This window comes from Ciconia boyciana, chromosome 22 (assembly GCF_034638445.1).
Source record: "Ciconia boyciana chromosome 22, ASM3463844v1, whole genome shotgun sequence".
NCBI lineage: Eukaryota > Metazoa > Chordata > Aves > Ciconiiformes > Ciconiidae > Ciconia > Ciconia boyciana.
Genome location: NC_132955.1, coordinates 3115893 through 3131291, shown reverse-complemented (window position 1 = coordinate 3131291; position 15399 = coordinate 3115893). Strand labels below are relative to the sequence as shown.

Sequence of the window (15399 nt, the reverse complement as noted above, 5' to 3'; positions counted from 1 at the left end):
ACAGAGAGATGGATTTAGGTTTATTTGAGGTTCATTACACCAAATTATTTTTTACTATATAGGGTAAAATTAACAAAGGAACACTTGGACTGCACAGAGTTGAGAAAATTATCTTAACAGGAGAATTACCCAAGTATTAAACAGCATTTTAAGGAAGATGGTGGAAGTCTCATCACTTCAGTCCTTAAAGCCAGAGGAGGCAGAAGCGATGGGATCGACCACCCTGGGATGGAGAGCGGTGTCAGGCCTGGGGAGATGTTGGGGTGGTGGTATTCCTGCAGCAAATCCATTGGCTCCTGATTTTTTTTCTGACTCATCTAATCCTGGTGCTGGGGACCCCGGATCAACTGGTCCCCACCAGCCGTAATGAGTGCAATTAGTGGCTGGGGGCTGCTGATTGACTTTGGTGGGAGGGTGGAGCAGGCTGTTCTGGGAAGCCGGTTTCCGAATGTGCAGAAGCACAGGTTAGCTCGGCTGGGAGACTCATGAAATTTAAATTAGGAGGATTTTGTGGGGAAGAGGAAAAAGTATTAACAAACTAAAGAGAGCTAATTATGGGAGATGGAGAACATTCACTGTGTAGTTGTAGATGACAGTGGTAAGTAGTTCCCATCAGGGCTTTTCCTGCTTTGGAGACAAAGAGATTGGCCGTCCTCTGAGTTATCGAAGATGATAAGGGGCTGCATTTTATAAATGGAGATAGGCTCTAATTGCAAAAATGCCTGCGAATACTTCTGTGGCACTTTGCTGAACCCTGGTGTCACGGAGGATTTTTTAAGTCTGCTTTCTACAGTCATTACACGCTGCTTCATTTGTAATGAAGTTTGCAACTCATGGAACTTCATTTGGATAAATTGTAGCTCCCCCCGCCCCCAAATCTATTTTATGTCCATCTACTAATGGGGAAAGAAATTAAACCTTGGTTCCTTGTGTAATATTGCAGCAGAGGCAGTTGCAGGGATTTAACTCCTCTGCTCGAGAAGCAGAAACAACTCCGTGGCCAGCCTCCACGGTGCAACACAGCTTGAGCAACACCCCACAGAGCAAATAATCATAAGCTATAAGCGAATGCATTCAAGTACACCTTGACTTAGTCCCTAATGAGGGAAATTTTACCCGATGAGTTGGGGCAAAGGCTCTCCCTTGCATCTCATGGTAGCAAGGCGTGAGCGGGGGGGGCGTGGGGTTAAGGGCAGGCGGATTTAGGGTGTGGGGATTTTTTGTTTTTTCTCTTGTATTGTTTGTCTTCCAGCTCAGCGAAATCCTTCTTTTCTGAGCACAGGTTGTGACTCCAGTAGCAGGAATTCTCTTCTCCCAAGCCCGAATAATGGCCCGTCCTGGTCTCCTAGTAACTGCGGCTGCCACATCATTTTTGACAATGGTGCATCCTTTGTAGCCTGGTTCTCTGCTCCCGCTGTCTGCTCTGTTTCTTCAAATGGCGATTGTCTGAAATTTCTCCAAATGAGCAACTTTTGTGTGTGGTGGTTTTGTTTGTTTTGTCTGTGCTGGCAGAAAGGGGTTTAACGTGTCTTTTTGTGTTTCGTCCTTAAAGCAAGCATGAACCCTTGGGGAACATACTTCTGTGAGATAGCTTGTGGTAGGGTTTTCCCCCCCCCCCAGTATCAAATACCGCTCCTGTTATTTTCTGAAACCGTGCTCTCAAAGCATTTTAAACTTTCTGTTCTCGGAGTAAAAGTCTTCCCATTGATTATTGCACTAAAAGGCTTTCTTTGCTCGATGTGTTTTGGAACCGGCCTCTGTCTAGATGTAAAAGTGCATGTAATGAAACTTTGCCGGCAGCCAGCAAACCTCTCTCCAAGCTGTAGAGAAGGAATTTGACTTGTGAAGGCTGAAGCATAAAACCTGCTCTCGTGGTAATACCTGCCTCGTAGCTCTGGTGGGGTTTTGTTGGCATAAGGTGATTCTTGGAGCTGCCCTGGTGCTCTGGATATGGGGAGTTTTGGGGCAAAATGAAGGGCTGGGGGGGAAAGCTGCTTTTTGGTGTTCTCTGTAGGAGGGAGTGTGTCCACATAAGTGGGAGCCTGAAGTTTGGATGTATGGGGAAGGGGAGGAGGTTGGGAATACCCATCAGTGGTGCAGAATGAACCCATGCACGAGCGATAGCAACCAAGTGTCCAGACGAAAGTCCGAGTCCCAGCAGACCCCAAAGCTGGACCCAATGCCCAGTTACTAGAAGGGGTGAGTTCAGATGCACCTGAATGGAGCCGAGTTTGGACATGGGGGGAGGTGATGCCCTGTGCCTCATTTACAACCCCACCAGTTTATTTTCCTTCTCCCCCAAGGAGGCTGAGATTGCTCTCAGTAAAAACACTTGACCTGCCTTGGTGCCACTGTGAAAACTTTATTCTCTCTCTCAAGGACAGCGTTGTTGTGTTTGTTTTTTTTTTTCCCCCCTCAAAGTAAATTAAACGCTACAGTCAGAGCTCCACTTCACACACATGTACGCACGCGGGCGTGCACGTTTGCACCGAGGAACGGCAGCACTTGGAGCCAAATGTGGCTGGGCAAGGATGGGAGTGGGCGCTGGGGAGCCAGCAGTGATATGAAGCATGGATGAGATGAAGGGGAAACGCATGAATCACAGTGTGTCAGGGGAAACACATGAATCATATATTGTGTCAGCAGATTTGACAGATTCCACCAGGATTTCTCTACCTGCGGATCCACACTTTCAAGTCCCCAAAACCCCCCTGTGCCGTGGTGCCCGGTGTGAGCCATGGTGGGGTGGCACCCCAGGAAGGTCCCTCCCTGCCCTCCCACCCGTCCTGGCTCCTCGTTTCCATTCTGGCAGCCCTTTGCATCCCGACATGGGAAAACTCAGCTCCAGCTCCTGCCGCTGCAGAACTTGGACATGGAGATGATGTGGCTGCCCATGGACGTCTTACAGCCATGGAGGGCATCGGGTGCCTTTCTCCCCCATGAGGTCTTCCCCTGGCTCCAGGCTGTGTAAGCCTGCTTCTGGAGCCCTCTTTGCCTGGTCACCAACCTTTCAGGATCATGTGGCCTAGATCCAGGCAAATCCATTATTGTACTGAGAAACCCAAGTCCTGATTGTGGCTTTATGCCCTATTTTCTGTATCCTAGATTCAGACCCTGCCTTCACGTACCAGTCTCTAAAGACCACGGATCCAGGCCAGGTTTAGTGACGCCGGTACCCCATAGCCTAAAATTCCTCCTCTTGACATTGGAGCTTTTGGGGAAAATTGAAAATTCTCCTCTTCCTTCCTTGCTTCTGGTTTCTAGGGACTGCTGTGCTCCTGCCCCTGCTTACAAAACCGTCCCCATCCCTCCCCCTGCCCCCCCAGCACCCACTCGTCACCGGGGCATCCTGCGATGGGCAGAGCGCATCATCCCGAGGGGTAGTAGGGTACGTCGCTGTGATAGTTGTAGTCGGGACACACTTTCTGCACCAGCCTGTAGTCTATGCTGTAGAAGGTGATGTAGATGCAGATGACTTTGAAGGGCTTCGAGCAGACCCAGGAGACGTGACTTTGGGTGTGCTCATGGTAGCAGGTCTTAGATGGGTCGTAAGTGCAGAGCGTGGTCTTCTTGGCACGATCCACTTTCTCATACTCCACGCGGCAGTTGAAGATTTTGGATTCTTTGGCCTCAATGAAGATCTGTTGCTCCAGGTCAAACTCCACTGCCTTGGTGGGGGGGACGAGGCTGACGGAGATGTTCCCTTGCCCAGTAGAGTTGTGTCGGAAGAAGACGTTGACTGTGCCGTTGCCATGATCAACCACCTTTCCAGTGATCAAGAGGTTCAATTTCACTGTCTTGATATTGGAATAGAAATCTCCCCAGCCAAAAATTTTTTTAAGTTTGCCTGAGGCTGGCCCCAAGTCCCTTTGTCCTCTGGGGTGTGGAGCGTGGTCCCGCTCGGACAGGTTGTCCAGGATATCCCATAACTCCCGTGAGCTGCTCACCAGCTCCGGGATGGTCATGTTCTGCAGTAAGGTTGGAGTTAACAGGGACTTTGGAGAGAACAGCCCTCTCATCTTCTGCACTTGAGCTCTCTCCTGGGTCTTGGGTTCATGTTGCTCTGCACCTTTCCCTGGTTCTTCTTGGCCACAGATCACCTGAACAGAGCGATGGTGGAGAGAGAGAGATGGGTGATGGGTGCCTGCCCCCCTTTCCCAGTCTCGCTCTCCAGAGTCACCCCACTTCTCCAGACGTGACCCAGCCGTCCTCTTTCCCATCCTTGCTTTCCTTATTTCCCTTTCTCTTGCCTTTCCTCTCTACTTCTCTCTGGTCCCTATTTCCCTTCTGGTAGCAATTTTTCCCTCCTCTCGTTCTCTTCTCATGGTTGCTCGGGGAATGGGTGAAAGGAGCCGGGACGGGTGCATTTTGCTCATTGCCGGTGCAGCCTGGCAGTGGCACCTCTCTCAGGGCAGAGCGCTTGCACCCAGGGGATCTCTGCAGATGCTGAGGAGAGGGTGCTATGGGGGGGCACGCACACTTGCAACGAGGGTGCCGGCCTGATGGCCTTCGCACCGGTCTTGCTGCTGACAGCACGTCCCACGGACCCCTCTTCTGACCTCCAAACCATGCCATGGGTTAGGGTTAGGTGGAGAGACGGAGCTGGGAGCAGCGTGGCAGCACGAGGGACAGCAAAGTGCAGAGGTGAGTTCTCACCCCGGGGAGATGCCCTTCGCCTCTAACAGCCATGCACGGGCTCCTCTGCAAACTCTCCTCCTGCCGGCACGGGGGCTCTGCCTGCAACCAGCCGTGGACCTCAAAATAAGCACAGACAGGGGTTGGGGGGGGGTGCCTTGCTGCCAGGCTGTGGGCACCCAGCGGGTGCCTGGGTGGGAGGCGGATTCTGCAGCCCCATCGCCCTTGGAGCTCGGGTGCCGAGCAAACGCCCGCCGTGATCCCTGGGGTGCGAAGGGCTCACCTGGCAGAGAAGGCAGCGGGGAAGCCGAGGTCGAGGTCGGCCTTGCCGGGCTGTGCTGGAGCTCTGCCCCAGCCCGGGGGGGACCGGGCGAGCTGCCCCCCGCAGCTGTACCCGGACTGCTGTGCCGGGGGCGGGGGGGGCGGACGACGACTGCAGATTTTTAGGGTACCTTCATCACCAGCCCTGCCCGTTGCCCCCCCACCCTGCCCGTTGCCCACCTGCTGCAAAATAACCGAAGTTTTGGGACGCTTGTTTTTTCAGGGCAGGGGGTGGAGGGGGGGGGGGGGAGAATGGACAAACGGATTTGGGAAATGTTCCTGGCTGCCAACCCCTCTGTCCCTTTGGCAGCCCGACCCCCAGCCCCTGCAGCCCCCCTTCCCTATCCCCAGCACTCACCAGCAGAGAGATGCTCCCCTGGATGAGGAGGACGATGCAGCTCCGAGGAAGATGCATTTTCCAGCCGGTGCCACCCGCCTTCGCCGTATCTCAAATTTAGAGAGGGTTTGGTTTGGTTTGGTTTTATTCCCCCCCCCCCCCCTTTCCCTCCCTTCTTTTTAAGCGAGGGATGTCAGCGAGGGGAAGGGGTTGTCCCCCTTTAGAAGCCGGTTCCTAGGGCCCCCCCCGGCCCATGGTGGCTCCGGCAGCTCCCACCCCGCTCTGCCGGACCGGGCGGCGGGAGGCGGCTTCACCTGCTGCCGCTGCCTGCTCCTCTGCCTGCTCCTCTGCCTGCCCCTCTGCCTGCTCCTCTGCCTGCTCCTCTGCCTGCCCCTCTGCCTGCTCTTCTGCCTGCTCCTCTGCCTGCCCCTCTGCCTGCTCCTCGCTGCCTTGTCGGAGACTCAATGAAACTCCGCTCCATCCCCTCCTCGCTCCCTCCCCTGCCAGGTGCTGGGAGCAGAGCGGCACCTCCGAGCGTAACCCTTTACTGCCTGCAGCCCAGGCAAACCGGCCCCTGGGGGCGGCGGGTCCCCAGGGGCTGATGGGGGACCCGGGGGGCTCAGGGGCTCTGGCAGGGCTTGTGGGTGCTCTGGAGAGGGCTGGGGAGCCGTCGTGCAAAGGAGTCCCCATCGGTCCCCAGAGAGGAGCATCCCAGGCGGGTGGCGGAGAACTGGCACGAAGGGAGCGAACCGGGGTGGGGGGGCAGTTGGGGGGGCCCACTGGGGTCACTGGTTCTGTCCTTACAAACTGCTTTATCTCGCACCAGGGGAACAGGCAGGACTGTGGCATTACCCTCTGGCCCGGGGCTCAGCTCTTCCCCATCCTGTTCCCTCCAGCCTGGCCATCAGGAAAAGGCAAAAGGCTTCTTCTCCTGCCAGTCCCCCCCCCGGGAGGCTGCAGGACCTGTCTGCGGGTTTGGCAAAGGGAGGCACCCGCTCGCGGGTACGGGGCAGAGCGGTTGTGCCCTTTGGGAGTGATGGACGAGGTGAGGGGAGACTCTTTGGGCCTGGATTTATTAGGGAGGTTTAATTTTTTTTTCTCTAATACTGGCTGCTGCAACGATGCTTCCTCCCCCATCGTGTGGCCATGCAGTCTTCTTTCCCTCCCCACCCTTAAAATCATTAAAAATAGAGTGAATTGTAGTATTTCCAGGGTCTTTTGATTCTGGGGTCTGCGTGTGGCCCCTTCTACCCGCTTGAAATGGATGTGGAGCTTTTCCCTCCTCCCTGGAGGGTCCAGCATCTCCTCTGCAAGAGGCACAGGCCAGGTAGGAAGTTTATTTTGAATTTATTTGTGATTTTGTGTTTATGGTCATGTGTGTGTAAGTCTGGGCAATAACATTCTCCCCTTGCCTCTGCATGGCAGAGTGGGGAGGTGGCGAATCATAGCTGTGCTGGGGCACTGCTCCTCTTCGACTTGGGAAATCATAAAAGGAACAAGGAAATGCAGATCCTGTTCCCCCAAGCCAGGCGGTTTGAGTTTTTTATTATCCCAGAAGTAAAGGGATGGCAAGCAGCATTGCCCTTAGAAAGGAAACAGAAGCTACTGGTTTGCTGTTACAGAAAGACAGATTTGCTCGTTGTGGGTTTTGTCCCACTGAAGGCAGCAGTTGTCCTTTTCCCATCTTTCAGCAGAAGAAGTTGCAGTACTGAGAAGTAACTTGCCAGGGACGGGACTAGAATTAAACCTGGTATTTTCTCAACCCCTAGGCGACGATTCCTCTTCTTTACATCACTTTACCTTCCTCTCTGTAGCCTTTTGTGTTCCCCCTTTTCCTGAGCTGCTTTGGGAAGCCAGATCTTGCAGCGAAGCTAAAGATGAACAAACTACGGGGGAAAGAGCATGTCGTGAGATGCAGGATGCTCTCGCCGAATGCCCTGCTAGCACTCCCATCTGCACAGCAAATTGGTCCAGCTTTTGACTGCGATTGTAGTGCTGGGATTTGGACAGGGAGGTTTCTCTTGCGGTTTTGGGGAAGGGAGGAAGGTGGGCGACAAATCTGCACGGTGGCTGCTGCCCGCTGCTTGCATCTACGGTGCCTGGCTGCAGCGCTGCCTGTTGCCTCCTGGGTTTGTTGGAAATGGGAATCAGGTTGGAAATACCATCTCAGACAGATGCCATGGGAGTTACTTGGGGGTTGAATCACTTTTTACTTGCTATTGAGCAACCTGCTCGGTGTTGATGGCACTTGCTCCCATGGAGCGGTGGCATTTTGGGGCATGGGAAGGCAAGACACCTCTTTAATGCCAATGGAGGGCGAGGAGCCCTGCGAGTCCGGTTCCCCTGGCCACCCTGCGCCAAAGGGAGCAAAGGAGTGATGAATCCCTCAAAAAAAGCTTCCTGGTAGCCAGGGCTATTAAGCTCCAGAATATTCATCCAAGAGCAGTGCTGGAAGGACCCTGGGGCCTCCTAAAACCAGAAGGAACACAGTGTTGGAGAATATATGGTGGCACTAATGCTGTCCTGGCCCCAGCGGCATGCTGGATACCTTTAATAGGCTGCACGTCTCTAACGACTGTGATTTCGATAAAAGATCTTCATAAAACTTCCAAATGCCTGTGCCATCACCTGCTTTTCAATCACTCCAAGCACTGCATCTCCTGCACAGCCTTCCTGGAGCCGTCTGTGCCGTGTGGGCTTGGGTCCACACCACCCCCCCACCGTGCTGGATACATCCCACCTATTCCCACGCTGGTTCTGGGTGGTGAAATGCTTTTGGGGAGCAGCTCTGTGGCTCTGATTTGGCTCCTCGCGACTCAGCAAGGCTGAGCTGAGGTCAGCACGGCTCAGGACGAGGAGGAAGAACAAGGGATAAAAATGATTTAATGCGACTTTCTGCATTTCCTGGTGTTTGGAGGGAGCTGGGGACTGGAGTGGCATAAAGAAGGACTGATTTAGGAGCTGCTCTAGCTTGTCTTGTGCTGCGATGGCTCCCTCTGGAGCTACTTAAATAGCCCGAGCGTGGTGAGCATGGGGCTGGTGCTTCCACCTTCCCGGGGCAGCGGTGGGGATGTGTCTCCCCGTCCCGCCCGAGGATGCATCCCAGCCTACATGGCCCATCTGAGGGGCCCATTTGGTAAAAGTGGGCTCCTGCCCCTCCCGTGCAGAAATGGGGCCTCTATGGTGGAAATAAAACCATCCAGGCGAGTCCTGGGCCAGCATTTAGGACAGGTTTCCTTTTAAACACTGGCAAATATGTTCTTGGTGCTGTAAAATGGGATGGGGTTGGGGTGGGAGGAGGTGATGGAAAGGCTGGGTGATGCTTTCAGTACATCTAAAGAAATCTCCTGTCCCTGCTGCTTTTTTCCCAGGAGGGTCCCAGGCCAGGATGGTGGCAGGGTTGGAAGGGGCATCCCGGCCTCTTGCTGGGTTGCTGATGAGGATGGGGTGAGTTGGTGCTGAGGTTTTGGCTCTGCCTTCGCTCGGCTTGGCTGCTCTGAAGCCGCAGCTCCAGCTGGTGGGTGCCAAAGTGGCCTTTGCAAGTTTATTCTGCTGGGTTTTGCAATAACAGAAGATCCAGTGACCAAAATTGCTCCTTCCTCATTGTCCTGCGTGGGCTTCTCCCAGTGGGCAAGACGCACTCCTGGGGCACAATTACGGGGGGGTGACGGGGCTCTTCCAGCTGCGTTTCTCTGTGCAGCACCTAGCATGACGGTCCGGCCACCCCAGCTGGGGTTCCAGGGGCTGCTGTAAAAATATACTCTCAGATTGTGCAGATTTCCAAAATCGAACGTTACCCATGTGGTTTCTAGCGCTTTGGGAAACCCTTTTTTCCCAGGTCCAGGGGATCTGGCTCTCTGGGAGGGATGCTGTTGCCATTGCAGCGAGCAAGGGCTGATTTTGGGGAAGAGGGAGGACGCAGCCTCTCGCACCTCGCCCGACGCACATCCCACCTGGGGGAAGCAACCTGGGCTAGAGGGGAGCAGCTGAGATTTTATTTTATTTTATTTTATTTTATTTTATTTTATTTTATTTTATTTTATTTTATTTTATTTTATTTTATTTTATGGTGTGATTTATCTGCAAGCTGAATCGAAGGCAGCCTTGGCGGTGCTGCCAGGCCCTTGCTGCCCTGTGCTGCTCAGCCCGAGCTCCGCGTTTCCTTTCCTGGGTTTCTATTGCCCTCTAGTGGGACCCTGTGCTGGGAAGATGGGCTCAGCCTGGGGGGGGCTGGGGGGAGCTCAGCTCTGCCGAGAAATCACAGGCTTCTGAGCACCGGGAGGGAGTGAAATGAGGAGGGGAGAGGCTCTGGCAAGCACCTCCCGTTTACCAAGGCAGCCTTCTATTAACGGGCCTTATTTTTGGAAGCATTTTGCTTTTACAAGGCATTATCAACCTCAGCAGAATTAAGGCTAGAAGGAGATTAGCAAGACAAAAAAAAGCCGGGAAGGGGGAATATATTTTAAGCAGAAAGGTTGCAGTGACCTGAGGTGCAGGTGTGGGATGGTGGGGGAGAGGCTGGCGGCTGGCAGCATGGCTAGCAGTAACAGCATGGCTAGCAGTAACAGCATGGCTAGCAGTAACAGCAAGGGAGAGGGTTTTGCAGTGATCTGGGGCAGGGTGCTGCTGGGCATCTTCTCTGGTAACACGCCGCAAACATCCACGTACACAGGGGCAGCTTAGCTACACGGGAGACACGTGCCGTGGGGTCCTGGTGGCTTTTGGAGGGTGCCAGGCAGGTGTCTCGAAGGTTCATCACCGAAGGGAAAGGGCTCGGTTCTCTCGTGCCGTGGAGGAGAGATGCGGCGTGACAGAGCTGCCCAGCGGGTCCGATGCCCCCGTAAACCCATGAAGCTGCTCTCGCAAAGCTGGAGCAGCTGCATGTAAAGCAGCGCTGTCAAGAATATGAGTGCCAAAGACCAAAAAAAACCAACCCTGAGAGTGAAGATGCTCTGGCAGAGACAGCGGAGATCGGGAGGTCAGGGAGACTGGCTTATGCAGAGACTTAAAAGAAGCAAGGGAGCATAGCGAGAGTGGGAACCCAAGCCTTCAAATGCCTGACAGCTGTAAGGGGAGGAGGATAATTAATTCAGGTGTTGATTAAGAGGGATATACAGCCTAAGATGCTGTGTATCCCCCCAGTGCAGCCCTTTCCCCATCCAGTTACTCTGGGAAAGAGGCTGCCATCTTTATTTTTATTTTGCAGCCCAACACCCCAAGGTTATTTGGCCACAGCAGTGAGATTTCAGCTCAGCTCTGCTGAGCCACGGTTCAGTGCTCTGTCTCCTGCCTCCTCTCCAGGAGCTGCTGGATGTGCTCTGCCTTCCTCGGCTGGGCTGATGCGGAGGAGTGTGCTCCCAACACACAGGGGGCAGGTGGATGCTGTTGGCACCCAGAAATATATGAAAAGTGGTTAATTCATACCTTGCTCTCACAGAGCATTTCATTAGCAGGTAGCAAAATATTTCTCCAGGCTGGTAAATATAGTTATTCCAGATTGATTTGAGTTTAGGGGCCCGGGAGCAAAGCTGCGGGGGGAGAAGGCAGGTTCCTGGGTGCCGGTCAGCTGCATCGTGCTGCATCCTCTGCCGCACAGCAAGACAAGCAGATTTCCCCCCCCAAAGTATCACTGTGCATGCGTCTGCTGGTGTTCATGCACATAATGCAGCTCTTTTTTTTTTTTTGTCTAATGAATGTATCTGAAAGGGATGTTCGTGTTTTGGGCTCCAGCACTGTCCTGGGAAAAGTTCTCCTAAAACCCTTGTCCGAATTCAGCTGCCAGATGGGAGGTTTGGAGCCGACAGCCCCGTCTCTGGCTGCGCTCAGCCCTTCTCCAGGCCCAGCTGAACCCTCCCAGCCAGGTACGATCCGTCTTGCCAGGGCTGGTAACCTGGGTACCTCCAAAGAGCAGTTTGGTTTTGCCTTTGGAACCCATCAGGCTACTTTGTTGGATGCTAAAATATAAAATAATGTTGCTCCTGGGAAAATTATCTCTAAATCCTGCTTCTTGCACTGCCCCAGCTCTCCGCCCTGTTCCCAGCCGTGCACACGGGTCTCTCCCCTCCCTTTTCCAGTAATGAAGAATAATAATTTCCAAAAGGTGACACCTAATCGCAGCGCATTTGCCAAGTGCCAAGACCTCTTGGCTAAGGCTGCGGGAGCCTGTTTGGATTTTTAAGTGGGAAAACAAATTAAAAGGGTCCTCCCCGGTTCCTTTTTCTCTTGCGGACTCCTGCAGGCAACAGGGTTTTCCTAAAGAGCTGGGGAGACGGTTTGGCCAGGCATTGCCTAAAAATAGAGCAAACCTGGGGGTTTAGGTGAAGCTGGAGCCAAATATCTCGTGATGCGGGCACGGTTGGGGATGCGCTGCTGCATCTGGGGGTGATGTGATGTGGGGTACGCCCCGGTGGGGAGCAGGAGGATGGGCTGGGGAAGGAGTGGGGGTAAATCCTGCCTTTGCAAGGGGCCAGGCAGGAGGCTGCGAGCCGAGTGAGCCCTTCTGCTGTGCGACTGCAGAGGGTAGCAGGGAGCTGCTCTGGGCAGCGCCTGGTTTCTGGGTGCACCCACCGCTGCCGGGGCTGCGAGGGCAGCGAACCCCGAAACCTGCTGGCCTGGGCGTGGTGGATGCTCCCCAAAACCACCTTCCACGTTACGGTGTTTTTTATGGCCCAAATCGCACGTGAAAACTGAATAACCTAGGAAACATTTAAAACACCATTCTGCAAGCAAAAATCATGTTTATCCTGGGAAAGTCGGGGACCCTTGCCGGACGTCCGGCAAGGACGAGCGTGTCCTGCTTTGCTGTGCTACGGAGGGTTTCGATGATTTTTCATCCCCATCTCCTTTGGGTTTTCTCTATCTTGGCTCATTTGGTTTTCTCAGGCCAAACGGGGGAGCAAAGAAATTTCTTGTTTCTGCTCTGGGGGGTTTGGAAAGAAAGAGGGTCCCCGTTGCTCCGGGGTGCTGGGCGAGGGGTGTTATGGCTGGCTGCCCCGAGGGTGCTCGGCTCCAGCCTGAGGGCCCCAGCGGGTCCCCCTCCTCCAGGGACAGGTGGCTCCGATTTTCCTTCCCACCCCACGAGGCTGAATATCATTTCATAAAAATAACCAAAGAGGCAACTGGAGTCTCTCTGGGAAAATAAATAATCCCGGGGAAAACAAAGCCGTGCCAAAGGAGTGTTTGTGCAGAGATAGGGTTTGGAGCCATGAGTAGCCCTTCCCTGCGTTTTGGGTGTAGAGCGCAGGATTTTTCTCAAAGCAAGGCTTTAATTTGACCTGCAAATCCTCCCATAAGACAGCAGAGCATGTGCAGGCAGCCGATACAACCCCAGCGCCTTGAAACCACAGACCTCAGGGGAAAAAAAAAGTCATTTATCCTGCCCGTTCAGGCGATGCAGGGCGTTCTGCTGGCTGAATCGCTGGTGGAGGTGATGGTTCGCATCTCACGCAGCATCTCCTTCCTTCGGAGCAGGATGGAGCTTAACCGCTCATTTCTGCTGGGCTCAGCAAACAGCAATGCCACCAGGTTTCCGGGGCAGATGTGAAATGATAAATTGGAGATGAAAAGGGTTCACGTCCCAGTAACATTTTACCAGGTCACGTCCCATATTTACATCATGGTCCTATCATTGTGAAAAGGCAATATAAACATGATACAATCTATTGGCACAAAAACTGCACGGCTTGCAGCTGTCAGGGTTTCTTGCCCTGGCTCTCGGAGCGGGGCAGTGCTGAATGAAATTAAAATGATCAGTAAAAATGCTGCGATGCCTCTGGCTGGGACTGAGTTGTTTGCATGCCTTTGAAAGGATAGGAAAAAAAAAAGATCTCCGTGTGCAAAATGCCCTCCGTGCTATTTTAGTCTGGACGGAGACGAGGCCGAAATCTTTACAGTTTGCTGCTCGAGCTGCAAGGAGAGGAAAAACCTCTTAGCAGCAAATCTCGGAGGCTCAAAGCTCTGCTTTGGCCCCGAAAGAGCAACTGTCTGCAGCTCTGCTGTGTTCGGATGGGCTGCTTTTCCCCAGCCTTGCATGTCGGCTGATATTTAAGTTGTAGCTGCTGGAGTCAAGGGATTTATGCCGGGATCTCACCTTGCTTTTTAAATGTGCTGTAAACACCTGATGTTTGCAGACAGAGGGTTGGAAAGACAACCAGTGTGTACCTAACAGCAGAGGAAGGAGATGCCCCCGCCAGGTCCCTTGAATTAACACAGCTTTGCTAGAAAAATCTTAATTTCTCAGGCACATTTTGGAGGAAGACGGTTGAACTTCTCAGATGCCTCTTCCCGAGCGCGTACAGGCAGGGATTCTCATTTCTCTCACCTTTGGAAACTCAGTTTCCCCCCCAGCTCATCTCTAGATGAGAGCTGCTTTAGAGAAACCCTTAGACAAACCTGCGTCTCCCCGTGCCCGTGCCTGTGTCGGGCGTTCGTACCTCGGTGCTTCCCTGGGCTGGCTGCAGAGGGGAGATAAGCCCTGTCTAGGAGCCATGTAATAATACTCCTGATTAAAATACTTAACGCTAGAGTGGGCTGGACAAGTGGTGGGTGTTTTTCCCGACAGAAAATTTTGCCTTATTGTCATTAAAAAAAGGGATAAGGAAGCAGGAAGGGTGCATTGGGATGAGAACTGGTGAAAAGGGGGGAAAAGGGGTAATTTTTTTCTTTTCCCTGAAAAATTGGGAGAAGGGGGAAAACTGCTCTTTTTTCTCCTTCCTTTTTTCTCCTTCCTTTTTTCTCCTTCCTTTTTTCTCCTTCCTTTTTTCTCCTTCCTTTTTTTCCCTCTTTTTCTTTTCTTTTTTCCCCTGCAAATATTTAAGCTGCTCTCCCTGAGCAGTACAGCAGGCAACCACGGCTCTGGCGCTGGCCCTGTTTTCCATGCCACCCTGTTATCATTTTTCCCAGCGATTCTCACCTGCAGGCTGGGCCATAACCCCCCCCGGACTTTTCCAGCCTCATCTCAGAACACTTTTTCCCCCCCTTGCTGAGACTCTCTGTGCTCTTGGGGGGGACGATGAGCCCGCCGGGCTGGGGCAGGATGGGGACCCCTGGACACCCCAGGGCTCCCAGCCCGCCTGCTGGCTCCGGGGCTGCGGCTTCAATTCATGTCAGAGCAGGAAAAAAATCAAGGCGAGGGGCCCTTTTGCTAATGTTTTACATCTGCCTGAGCGCTCCGAGCACTGCGGGGTTTCTTGGGAGAGGTAATTTCTTCTAGGAGACCGGCAGAGGCAGCTCCTCTAAAGGGCTCTCGTACCCTAAACCTGCTCTGATTATTTTTTTCAGCTGCATTGGCTGATCTAAGAAGAAATATTTGCCTCTAAATCCTACCTTGCCCATCGCTGCCATAGGGGGGATATATATACCACCCGGGGCTATATCCCCCGCCAGCATCAGTGGGGTGCATGGCGCTGCACATAGCGGGGCCACCCATCCTGCTCCCTCCCTCCCAGGGCTCCCCACTGCTGTTCAGCATTGATCGTGCTCTGCCTGGGTGCTCAGCGAGACTTCAAATGACTTCGCTAACCTAATTACACGGAAATGCATTTTTGCGACGCGCGGTAGCAGCCGACAGGCCTGGGGGGTGGCTGGGCACTCTGGCAGGCTTGGCTAATGACCCCCACTTCCCCAAAATTTCTTCATCGTAATTAAAAATGTATTTTTTTCGGAGCCCGCACGGAGGGGAGGGTGGCGAAGGGCCAGCAGGCGAGGTGGAGGGCAGGTATTCGGTGGTGCGTTTCCAGCGCTCGCACTCCATCAGCAGCCTGGGTCGGGTCCAAGCCGGGGGCGGCCGGCGCTGGCTGAGCGCAGCCCTCCCGTCCCGGCGGGCTCGGGAGCGGAGCTGCTTTCCGTCCCGGGGATCAGATTGCCCATAGAAAGATGCCTGGGCCAGGTGTCTTGGGCTTGTTTTGGGGTGGAGGTGGGGGGATTTGAGGGGGGGATTTGACCATTGGGCTGAGCAGCACGTGGGCTGGGGGGACGTGCAGGAGGGGGGGAGCGATGGGACAGGTGCTCGGTGCTTTAAAAAAAGGAGGGGACCACGCATTGCATTGCATTGCACGTGTGTTTTTAAGTGACATCTCTGTGTGCTGTGCGGCCGGAGCAGCATCAGC

At 53.7% G+C, this 15399-nt stretch overlaps 1 protein-coding gene across 1 annotated transcript; it reads right to left on the bottom strand.

The window, feature by feature from the left end:
* Positions 1-3368: 3368 nt before the first annotated feature.
* Positions 3369-5412, bottom strand: NXPH3 (neurexophilin 3). The gene is made up of 2 exons (XM_072885979.1): positions 5315-5412; positions 3369-4100 (listed from the first exon to the last, which is right to left on the bottom strand). The coding sequence occupies exons 1-2, from the start codon at positions 5369-5371 to the stop codon at positions 3369-3371; spliced, it is 789 nt and encodes a 262-aa protein (XP_072742080.1). The 5' UTR covers positions 5372-5412.
* Positions 5413-15399: the final 9987 nt, after the last annotated feature.